General features: G+C 44.6%; 1 protein-coding gene across 6 annotated transcripts in view; it reads left to right on the forward strand.

Annotated features, from left to right (window-relative positions):
• Positions 1-1,915: 1,915 nt before the first annotated feature.
• NTRK2 (neurotrophic receptor tyrosine kinase 2) overlaps positions 1,916-12,009 on the forward strand; it is a 292,046-nt gene continuing 281,952 nt past the window's right edge. Inside the window, exons 1-3 of one of the 6 annotated variants that reach the window (XM_075931775.1) lie at positions 1,916-2,202; positions 2,598-2,815; positions 3,164-3,608. In XM_075931775.1, the coding sequence (XP_075787890.1) occupies positions 3,397-3,608 (212 nt within the window). In that variant the 5' untranslated portion in view covers positions 1,916-2,202; positions 2,598-2,815; positions 3,164-3,396. Of the gene's footprint in view, positions 2,203-2,597; positions 2,816-2,890; positions 3,609-12,009 lie in introns of those variants that run through there. The other 5 variants (XM_075931774.1, XM_075931776.1, XM_075931777.1 and 2 more) reach the window with 5 other exon arrangements.

Below are 12,009 nucleotides of genomic sequence, written 5' to 3' on the forward strand. Positions count from 1 at the left end.
TTGGATACATCCTCCCAATGTGACAGTGAATTACTGATAACTGCTTTTAAAGTATGGTCTGTCAACCAGCTATGTATCTACTATATAGTACTTTAATCTAGACCATAGTTCCCTAGTTTGCTTATGAGACTGTTGTGGGGCCCTTTGTCAAAATCCAAATCAAGATATATTGCATCTACATCTTCCCCTCTATCCATCCACTTGACCAGTAACTCTCTCAAATAATGAAATTAGATTGGTTTGAAGTTAGGATGACTGTTTCCCCTTTTAAAGATAATTACTGTAGCAGTCAAGATTTACTGGCATGGCTCCCTGACAGGTATCCTGCTTCTTTTATGATGCTGTTTGGCTGCATGCATTTTGCCATGACATAGGAAAGAAGGGGAATGTACTCTTGATAGTAGATTTATATCTGGATAACAATTTAATAACATTTACGCACATGCAAAATATATTTAATTTAACCCAAAGACATTGTTGGCAATATTTCCAAATACAGTAGAGTCCTTATCATCCAACCTAAATGGGACCGACCTGATGCGGCTCCTGCCGGGGCGCTTCTTCCCTGGCAGGAGCCGCATCAGCTGCTCCTAGAGAGCAACAGGACAGCTGATGCGCTCCTGCCTCGTTGTCTCTGGCAGGAGCTGCAGCAGCTGCTCAAAGAGAGTGACAGGGCAGCAAGCGGGGCCGTTCTCCCAGTCCGGACTGTATCCGACCCTGAAGCTTCTGGGGACAAAGCTGCAGGGTCAGATAAAGCGGAGTGTCAGATTACCAGGTGTCGGATAATCCGGATTCCACTGTATGCCTATGTTTCTTATCTTCAGTCATTCCATTAGAAGAGAGGTATAATATTACTAGGATGGCTGTGGCTATGCTTATAAGATAATAGGGATTTTGTCTGGAAGTGCCAAATCTTCGAGTGCCCAGTGAGAATTCAATGTTTTTTGAAGCCTGAGCAGACTTACACAAGAGTTGAGTGCTCATGCAATTAGTAAAAGTGCTATGTCAAGGTAACACCTGAGTGCTTTCAAAACATTGTGATCACCGCTTGATACACACTTCTAGAACATCACTTCAACCTATCTGCCTTTTTAATTCTACAGTGAAGTTCTGAACTAATTATATAAAAATCCTCAGTTGGTTAATATAAAATTAAGATGAGATAGAGCCTTCAACGCAAGCTTTGTAAAAGCTACCATTTCTAGACCAAACTGCTTGGAGGCCTACTTAGGAGAAATTTAATTAAAGGTGATGCAGTGAATGCACTGGTGTTTTCCACTGTTGTTCAATGGAGCTTGGTCAAAGGCGATCTGTGATGAAGAAGACAAGGCAACAAGATTAGTCATATTGAACCAGATATTTAAAGTAGGTGTGTGCTATTTCACTTAGTTTATATGTGCAAATCAGATAGTGGTGTGCACACCTGTTACATGCTTATTTACCTGTAGGAGATCTAATTTGTGTCCACACATCAATTTGCTCACGTAAATTAGAAAAGATCTAATTTACATCTAATTCCCATTTCCCTTTTGGCATTAGAGTAAAACACTAATACAACAGATAGCACAATTCTGAATTCCCTCTAAGACCATCACTATTACGGTGGATTTCCTTGAGTAGTGCAGCCCAGAAGAAGGAGGAAAGGATGTACACGGTAAGATGGGCAGTGTACTGCATACACTGCCTGCTGGCGCATTCTCTTTTGCTTGTGGTGGTGTTCAGGTTGTAAACACGCGGTGGCGCCAGAGCTCCCTGAAGTCTGAAGCACTGCGGTGGATTTTCCTGTTTCTTTCAAATTACTGCGGAAAAAAAAATCCTATAGAGCCACTAATGAAAAGGCAAATTCCCAGACAAGGCATTTTAATGTCGCTCATTCATCACATACCTGAGTTCTTAAAGCGATTGCATTTTATTATGCGAGCATGAAAGATCATATTCTTTTCAATAACCGTTTTTCTCTTCGCATATGTTTGTGTATTATATGCCCCAGCGGAGGCGTGCAAATCTATAAGGCGAATTAGCCTAATAGTGATCCCCGCCGAGGATTAAAGGGCTCGTGGCAAAAGCGGTGTATGTCTCCAGTCACTATTACGCAATGTAAGCGCACGGAAGGTCCGAGACACCGGGCCGGGATAACTGCATCCAAAAAAAGCAAGGGAAGAAACCAGCCAGCTGAGCAGTCGAGAAGGGGCATGTCACTAGGTATGTCAGTGAGCCGGGCACAGAAAGCCCGTACAGAGCGATCTATGCAGAAAGCCATGATGTTCATATTAGAACAAGCCACACGCAACCGGCTGCCTTAGGTTGTGGCGAAACGCGCTCCCTTTCCCATGCACATCACGTCTGTGTCTTTCTGGGGATGGGAAAGATGCGTGTCTGGGGTTGGAGAAGGAAGCTTTGGCTTCCTACACGGAGAAGACGGAGGGTCCAGAGGAGGGCCCATGCTGATGGTTCACCTCTCTCTTGTGCGTGTGTGATTGTTTGTATGTGTGTAGGCTCCTGGCTGCCTATTGGCATCTCCTTCTCGGCACCCTCCCTCCAGCCCTCCCTCGCCCCTGCTTGCTTTTGTCTTTTTTTTTTTTTTTTTTTAATTCCAGGCTCATTTTGTGGAGTTTCTGCCCCTCTCTGCGTCAGCCCCACGTCACTTTGCCAGCAGCTCCTCAGCTTGGGCTAGAGCAGGAGCCTGGGTTGCTTTATTATCAGCTGGAGACGGTGCTTAAAGGGCAGAGCCGGGAGCCCCGATCCCCCCGCAGCAGCAGCGCGCTGACTCCTCTGCCCCCGGCAGCAGCGGCCGGAGCAGGCAGCGCCCCCGCAGGTAGGAGCCTCCGCCCTCCGCCCCCTGCAGTGTCCAGCCCGGGGGCTGCGGGTGACCGGCTCCCCTGCCCTCCCCGCTCCGCCCGGCGCTTTGCAGCATCCTCGGGAGCCGAGGAGCTGCCGCGGCCCCGCCGCAGGCGCAGCTGCCAGGGCGGGAGGGGACGGTCCCTGCCCCGGGTGCCCGCCAGGGGCCCGCGCTCGGCTCCCGGGGCAGGTGCTAGTGCCCGCGGGGGCTCCCCGGCGGCTTCTCTCCCTGCCCCCCACCGAGGCTGTGGGGACCCCGGGCGGGCCGGGGGCCAGGCTGGGCCGGGACCGGCTCCGCTCTCACCCGCGTCTCTCTCTCCTCCAGCTCCGCCGCCTCCAGCGCTCGCCCCGAGCGGCCCCGGGGAGCCCGCGGGGAGCGGAGGCGTCGCTCCCGCCCGGCCCGGCGCGCCCATGTGAGCCCAGCCGGGGCCGGCACCGAGCCCGCCCGCAGCAGGATGCCCGAGTCGCAGCCGCTGTGAAGCGCCCAGGGGGCTCCGCGCACGGTCGCGGGAGGAGGCCGTCGGGGCAGCGGGCAGCGCTGGATTGATCGGGGCCAGCATGGTGTCCTGGCGGAGGAGGTGGCAGGGGCCCGGCCTGGCCCGGCTCTGGAGCGTCTGCTGCCTGGTGCTGGGCTCCTGGAGGGCTTTGCTCGCCTGCCCCGCGCCTTGCACATGCAGCGCCTCGCGGATCTGGTGCATCGAGCCCGCGCCGGGCATCGTGTCCTTCCCGGTCTTGGAGAGAAGCGCCGAGCGGGAGAACATCACCGACATGTGAGTAGAGCAGCGGCTGGGCACAAACGAGGAGATCCCTTTTATCGCTTTAATTTTATGTCATTTCCATTATGATACTGCATCCAGCTCGTGTATGGATATTCTCTCTTTCGGTGTATCCACAGCTAGTACATGTGTGTACCAGCTAATTTACATAACTAATCATTGTATTTTCTATGTGTGTACATCAATCTGCCTAGGAGAGAAAGCCAGAGAGAGAGTGTGTATGTATAAAGGGACAGAGAATCTCCACAGTATGTAGATACAAGAGAGAATCCTTTGCATTTTGTGTTGCTTGCCTCTAAGGCTTGCAGAAATGATGCTCACATTTTCCTTGCAGCATCTCTTTTGCAAGCCTCAACAGTAGCCAGTATTTTTTTTTAATTTCGCTCTGCGAAGAACACCAAATAGGAAAGGAGGTTTTGCTTAAGGAAAGATTGTGAACGATCTGTAATAGGAGAAGTTCTCTGCATTGAAAGGCACTTGCTCGGTAGGAAAATGTGATCGTTGGAAGCCTAAAAGCCTGGTATGATTTAATTTAGACTTGACTTCCCAAAGATATAATTTTGAAGCCATTTAGATTATACATCTTAATTGCCCTTGGTACAGTTTCCTGGGAATAAGTTAGATAATAAAGGAGTATAGCGCACAGATTGGTGCTGATTTTGGTAGAAGGCCAATGTGTTAGCAGAAAATTCTTCTCTGTCAGATTTTTCTTGGGAGAGGTATCAATGTAGCTGCCACTTTATCTTTCTCTTTTACAGATTTTTTTTTTACAGATCTGTAAACAATTGCTACACTACACATATCCCACATCTCTTCTAGAGAATAAATTAATAGGGACCTCTTTATTCTCTCATGTTCACCTCTACCTGTTCGTCCTATTCATTATTCATGAACAAGAACATTTTGATGGGTCACTCTTTCCCCAATCAAAAATTTGACCATTTTGTTTTCTTCACTTTTTTGAAATGGAAATAGTGCATTCTGATAGAGTAAAAGGAGGACTGGGTAATATGCATGTAAGCTCCTTGTGCACGTGCTCCTTTTCTGTAAGGTAGCTAAAAAGGATGCAATGCTGTGTCTGCTTGTGAATGCAGAGCGACACTCATTTCCCCCTAGTTGTAAGCAAGTATTGTACCATGATAATACCCTTATTTTTTATGGGGCTTTGACAAGTAGGTACCAGAGGGTTTTCAACTTCAGCCATTGTGAGCCACTACAGTTGAGACCAGTGTAGAGGATTGTGCTCCTGCTTGGGGCCTGATTCTGTATTCTCTGCTTAGGTGGGCCATCTTCCAATTCAGGGGTGGGGAACATCAAGTCTGGGGGCCAACTGCAGCCCCTGCCTTGCCTGGCTCTGACCCCTGAGCTCAGGACCCACTCAAGTATTGGGGAGCCCATGTTAATGCTCCAGCCTTCCTGCTGCCCCCCCATCTCCCGTACGGCTGAAGCCCACAAAATCTTCTAGACTAGTGTGTGAGGGGAATGTGTGGAGTGTCTTTAGACACAGTCAGGAGGCACGCCATTGAGGTTTTATGGTGGTTTTTAAAATTTTCTTTGCTTTTTTAAAATTTGTGGCCCACAACTGATTTTTCTGTGGGTCAGTGGCCCCAATTCAAAAAAGGTTCCCCACCCTTATTCTAACTGGAAAAAAAACAGATGTTTTATCTGAGAAAGGACTCAAAGATCCATATTTTGGATAATAGAGCTGTAGAAGTTAGAGTTGGAAAATATTTCTGCCTCTAAGACTATCGTGTTCCCCTTACCCCCAGCCACTGATGTATTGGTCCCTACAGTATATTTAGTGAACAGGTACCATGATCTTTTTGCCAGAAACTTTATGGAAACCTCTCTTTCTCTCTCTCCCTCTCTTTCTCTGTCTCTAGATAAATAGACGAAAAAACATGTTCAATTAAAAGCATATGCAATTCCATGTGCCTTTACATTAATTCTTGTCTGTGGCCTACCTTATGCAGTTTGATCTAATTCCTTTGCTGAATTTGCAATGTGTATGCATGGCAGGGGGAGGGTGGGAGATATTCTCTCCTACTATGGCCTACATTTTATACATCTATTTATTTTGCATTCATGCAAGATAATTATTATTTCTATGTTATACTAGGAAAGATAATTTCAGGTGTTTTTTAATATTCTGTAGGTTGCTTCTCCTGGAAAAAATCCTTTCATACCATGTACTACCACCATTCTATCCTCTTCCTTATTATCAAATCACTTCATTGTAGCAATAACTTAGCAATTTTGACTCATCATCTGAACTTCATTTGAAAGACAGAGAAAAGAGTCCATGTGTAAATATATGTGGCAAACTTGACCAACTTAAACATGTATGTTGCTGTTTACATTTTGATTTCTATTAGTTGATTTTTTTTCCTTTCTGCATTTTTTATCAGCATCATCATTTGTCTTTCCACCTCTTTTTCCATTACCACTGTGTTACTCTGTAACGTTGCATTTTGCATTGATGAGGGATTTAAAAATAACTTCACATCACTGAGTCCATAGCATACAGTAATGCATGTACTTAACACAGAAAACATTTAGACTTTTTTTTAAAGATCAAAACATGGACAGGCCTTAAGATGCAAACATAAATTTAAAACCAGACTACTGTAGCTTTCCTATTGTTTCAGTGTGGAAACTGAGGAAGCAGTGAACATTCTAGGAAGGCATTTTAATGTGATACATTCAGATTGTCAAAAAAGAGAAAATATTTTGAAATGCTCCACAGCCTGCTGTATGTTAGGTAACAGTATAAGATAATGGGATGTAAACTTCAGACTTGGTTCTCCATTCAGATATGCTAGGTTTACACTGGCATAACTTCACCAAATGATAAGACGGTGAGAGGAGAATTAGGCCCTAATTTTCTATTCATTCCCCTCTTTCTGAAAAAGTTTTGACACCAATGTTGCTTTATTGCACACATCCATCTCTTACGTGGGTACAGTTCCTACAGTTCTTGACTCCCAATGACTTACAAGGAATTTTTATTGAGCAAGGATTTCATGACAGGGACATTTAGCCACTGGGAATTTTGAGTATGCAGTAATTAATGGATTAGGTATCATGTGAAATTTCATTAGGTTAAACTCAGCCACATGCAGAAAGCTGGCTGAAGGCCTGATGTATGGCTTAGTCCCTGTGGTGAGACTATACAGGGAGGAGAAAGGGGCAAACTGTGGGTGGGTCTACTGCATAGTAGACTCTTGATTGGATGCAAATATGAAGGAGAGATTGGTGGGGGGATAGATGGGGTAGGGGCTAGAAGATCCACAAACACCCAGATGCAGCAACCTGAAACCCCAGCATAGACTCAAGTGCATATATAGGGGCACTGGACTCTATTCCAGTCCATAGGCAAGTGACAGAGGCAAATGCCATCCCATCCCTACTTAATTCCTTACACAGCTCCTGATCCAAAGCCCATGGAAGTCAGTGGAAAGACTTCCATTGACTTCAGTATATTTTTTACCAGGCCCACAAAGTCCAGGCATTGTGAGGGGGAGTGGTGAATTTCTTTCACTCTGTGTGTTCCTCATGATCATCTTCCATGTTTTTTTTTCCACAGTGATTTGGGCACAAACATGTATTTGTATTTTAATTGAATAAAATAGAAGTATTCTTAAAAATCTTTGCCTGTAATTGGATTAGATTTTATCCAGTTACTGAGGGCACTAGCATATGCTGGAAACATTCTGAAAAGCATGCTGCCACACTGAGATTATTGTACCATCACAAAGTGTAACCTACTTGTGACATGATCATTTCATAATATTGCTGTTACAGATAAATTCCAAAGTGAAACTCTGAATTAGAATCATGAAATCGGCCATTCCAGAGCTACAGCTCTCACTAGGAGCTAAGGAGCCAAAGCCGGAGAAAGCAAAATCCATATAATACAGGCACACTGGGACAGAAATATGTAATTGCAGAATCACTTGAGCTATAATATTAATAGGATGGTAAATTATCCTCTTAAGAGTTCTTAGATTTTTAAAGATCAGGTCTAATATTCTTCCTTTAATAAAAGGTACAGTTAGTGTATCAGTATATATTGTTGTTTATAGCTCTTGCTATCAATATCTCCTTGTAATACAGTCTGTTGCTGGCCTAGTTTAGCAGCTCTAAAGTCATGTCATTAACATACTGATTTCTGACTATTTAGCTGATCTAGGGTTAAAATAATCTGGTGTATTTAAGAATTAAATACTGACAAAATAGTAGGTGAGTTTTCATCTCTTTCCCTGTAGAATACAGAATGGATTGTGTGTATGCACATTTAAAAACCACAAAGTAAATTTCTAATGCAATTATATAAACCTCTCTAGGACTGTTAATAAATAAGCACACTATGTAATTTACATAGTAAATTATTTAATACATCTTCTGAGTGTGTCCTGAAAAAAATCCTAGTTACATTGACATGCAGTTCAGTTACATTTTTGGTCTTTTGTCATTTTATATTTCTAGTCTCTTGCTGTCGATTACATATAATGTAAAATTGTCTTGAAGGATGCCCAGTCTACCTCCCTCCTTCTACCTACGGCACTTTAGGGCTATGTCTACACTACACTTCTTTTCTGGAAAAAGGTTCGAAATGCGCTCTGCAATTTGCGTACCTTTTTCTGATTCTTTTTTCGGAAGAGGCTTTTCCAAACTTTGGCCTGTCTATATGGGGCCAAATATGGGAAAAACCTCCCCTTTTGGAAGAGTCCTTATTCCTCATAAAATGAGGAATACAGGGCTTCTGAAAGAGCGCATCTGCTCTTCTGATAAAAATTTCAGAAGAGCAGATGCGTTCCTTGGACATGGCGGATTTTTTCTGGGATAATTCTGGTGTCCCGGAAAAACTCAGTAGTGTAGGATGCTATGGTCTAGCTGGAATTGAAGGTTCTTCCTTATCAGTTGGAGACAGGGAGTAATAGGAGGTATCAGGATGCACATATTATTAAAGTATGGACAGTTGTGAAATAATGACACACCCTAACATCCTAGGAGCTAAGAATTTAGCCATGATTCCATTGTAAAACCTGTGCTTATAGGAGTTTCAGTATCTGTTTTTAATACTCACTATGAACTGAAAATTGATATTTTAAAAAAGCTGTTTTCCTTTTAGGATATAGACATTACAAAATTTTTACAGGTTTAGTTTTTCTGGTGCATTTTCCTTTTTGTCTCCCAGGGAATCCTTATGAACCCATTGTTTTCATTCTTATCTTTCCAATGAATGAGTACTGGATGGACTTCCTTTGGGAACCTGGTCAATGCGGCAGCACCTTAAGAGCGGGGCTCTAGGAATTGCTGAATACTTCCAGAGAAACATTGTGCTCCAGAGCTCAGCACCCTCCAGAAAACAGTCAACACTGCGCAGGACTGGGCCTACAAAGCACTGTCTCTCAGACTGTAAATCAGGGGAGGACAATAAGCATACTATGGGCTGGATAAGGTTCACCAGGGTTAATTTCTGGCAGGCCACCAGCACTTTATTTACCTGTGTGTCTGCAGGTGTGGCTGTTTAAAGCTCCAGTTGGCTGTAGATTAGCAATGTGAAAGTGTAACCATATACATGCTTACACACAGGCTCCTATTATGCACTGGGAGCTGGCTAAAAATGGGAGCTCCGGGAAGCAGCACAGACTGGGATACCACTTCCTGCAACTCCCATTAGCCGGGAATAGTTCCTGTAGAAACATAGGTAAATAAACTGCCGGCAGCCTGCCAAGTGCTAATCCTGGTAAACTGCATTTGGTCTATGTGGCGCTTATTGCCCAACCCTGCTGTAAATCCTTACTTGCCTAATAGTTTTATGAGTTCAGTGGAACTACATAAACTACTCATATAAGTAAGCAGCTGCAGGATTGAATCCTGAATATGTTATCTCCAGCACACTCCCATGAGAAGATTAGGGCCATGGAATTTAAATGAAGTCTTTTTCAGTCCAATGTAGAAGAGGGGCCCATTAGGACAATATCCAAAGATTGATATTTTTTTAACTTGGTTTAAGGGGACGCTGTCAGGGGATTTAGACTCCAAACTTGGGTTTTGTGAATTTTTATTACAAAACCTAATAATAATAATAATAATAATAAATCAATAATAAAAAATGAGGAAGAATGGCTCTTGCGCAAGAGGGGGCGTTTGCACAAAAAGGAGCCGTCTACACAGCTCGTTTTTGTGCAAAAGCCTCTTGTGCAAAAACGGCTGCTTGTTACTTATGCAAATGAAGCACGGCGATATTCTACGCCGTGCTTCATTTGCATATGCTTTTCCGCAAGAAGGCTACAGAATAGACGTAGCCCTATTGTCACCAGTTGGTCATTTTTCTAGCGTAGATCAGTTCAGAGAGCGATGTGCTTCTGCTTTGTCCAAGGTCTGAATAAACAAGCTATGTCCAGACATAAATGAGGGTATTGTCCTCACTCTGCAACCAGACCCACATGGTGCTAGACTCTTGTGAAGCAAATCTGTACAGCTGGTCCCCGACTTACGAACGAGTTACGTACCAAACACTAGGTTGTAATTCGATCTGTTCATAAGTCAGATTACATTCACTTATGTACGGCCGCGCTGTTCGTAAGTGCGGATTTCATTCGTAACTCAGGTTCCAGCTGTATAGGAGATTGGTCGTAAATACAAACAGTCATAAGTCGATGCATTTGTAATTTAGGATCCGGCTGCATTATTATAGCCTAAAGCAGGGATAAACAAACTTTTTAGTTTGAGGGGCACATCTTGGTATGGAAATTGTATGGTGGGCCATGAATGCGCACAAAATTGGGGACTGGAGTGCAGGAGGGGATAAGGGCTTCAGCTTTGGGTGTGGGCTAAGGGTTGGGGCCAGGAATAAACAATTTGGACTGTGATTGTGAGTTTCAGAGGGCAGAAGGGAATTAGTACTGGTCGGGGGTTGGGACATGGAGGATGAGGGCTCCAGCTGGTGGTCTGTGTTCTGGGGTGGGGCCAGGGATGAGAAATTGTGGGTGCAGGAGGGTTTTCTGGGCTGGGATAGAGGGATTCAAAAGTGGGGAGAAGGATCAGGGCTGGGGCAGAGGTTCAGAGGTAAGGGGTGGCTCAGCTTGGTATGCAGCCTCTGGGTGGCATTTATTTTAAGCAGCAACCAAAAGCAGTGGCATGTCTCCCTTCTGGCTTATATGTGGAGATGTAGCCAGTTGGTTCAGTGCAATGCTCATCTGCAGGCGCTAGTCCCACAGCTCCAATTGGCTGAATTTCCTGGCCAATGGGAGCCTCAGAGTGAGCACATATGGAGCCCCATAGTTACCCTGTAGGAGCCAGAACAGGAATATGACTCTGTTTGCGAGAGCCACGTGACACATGCAGAGCAGGGCAAGCCCCAGACCCTGCTCCCCGGCAGGAGCTTCAGGGTCTGACTAAAAGGTCTGAGGGTTGGATGCAGCACATGGGTATAGTTTGCCCATCCCTGATTTATGATCTCTATAGCTCAGACTTGCAAGGTGCTAATTACTCTGGCCCTGATCCAGCAAAGCACTTAGGCATATCCTTAACTTCAAGGAGATGCGTAGTTCCAGATTCTCTCTCCATTGAAGTTAGGGGCAAAAATTTCAGAGACTTCAATGGGATAAGTAGTTGATGAACCTAAGGCCCGCAGTCTGTATGCTGTCCCTGGCTTGCCTGGATCCAGCCTCTGAGGCTTGAAGGCTCCTCCCACGCATTAGGGAGCCCGTGCTGGTGCTCCAGCCCATCTGGCATCTTCCCATAGGTCTGGAGCGCACAAAATCTACTAGCCTGGAACCTGCTAGGCTCTGGTGTGTGAGGGGAGTATGGGGAGTGTCTTTCTCTTTCTCAGTTGGGGGCCACGTCAGCTGGGGGTTTTTTTTGCTTGTCACTTGTGTGTGGCCCCTGACTGATTTTTCTGTGGGTTAGCATCCCCTGACCAGAAAAAGGTTCCCCACCCCTGTTACAGAGCATATATGCAGTTATATATTGGCTCGGCAGAATGAACTCAGGATGAAAGGAAGCTGCAAATGTCCTGGCTTTTCTGAGTTTAAAAGAGAATGGATATTGTCAAGAGTTGTAGGCCCACAATTTGACTAACTTTTTAAAATTATTTTTTAACCCTGACCTTTTTTTTTTGTTATCTGAAGATTAAAAATAGTTAATATCAAACTAAATTAATATCAAATTAAGTATCAGAAGAAGTTCTGCATCAATTCCTTCATTTATTTTCATATTTCTTTTGATAAGGGCCTGACCCACTGGGAGGACTCTCATTGTCTTCAATAGGCATTGAATTGGGCCCTGCATTTTCCTATTTATATATAGCTGCAGCAGATTCTGAAGTGCTGTAGAATGCAAGGTCATGTAGAAAAATTTAGGTCAGGTTTGCTGAGGAGCACAT

Source organism: Pelodiscus sinensis, chromosome 6 (genome assembly GCF_049634645.1).
Source record: "Pelodiscus sinensis isolate JC-2024 chromosome 6, ASM4963464v1, whole genome shotgun sequence".
NCBI classification, from domain to species: Eukaryota; Metazoa; Chordata; order Testudines; family Trionychidae; genus Pelodiscus; species Pelodiscus sinensis.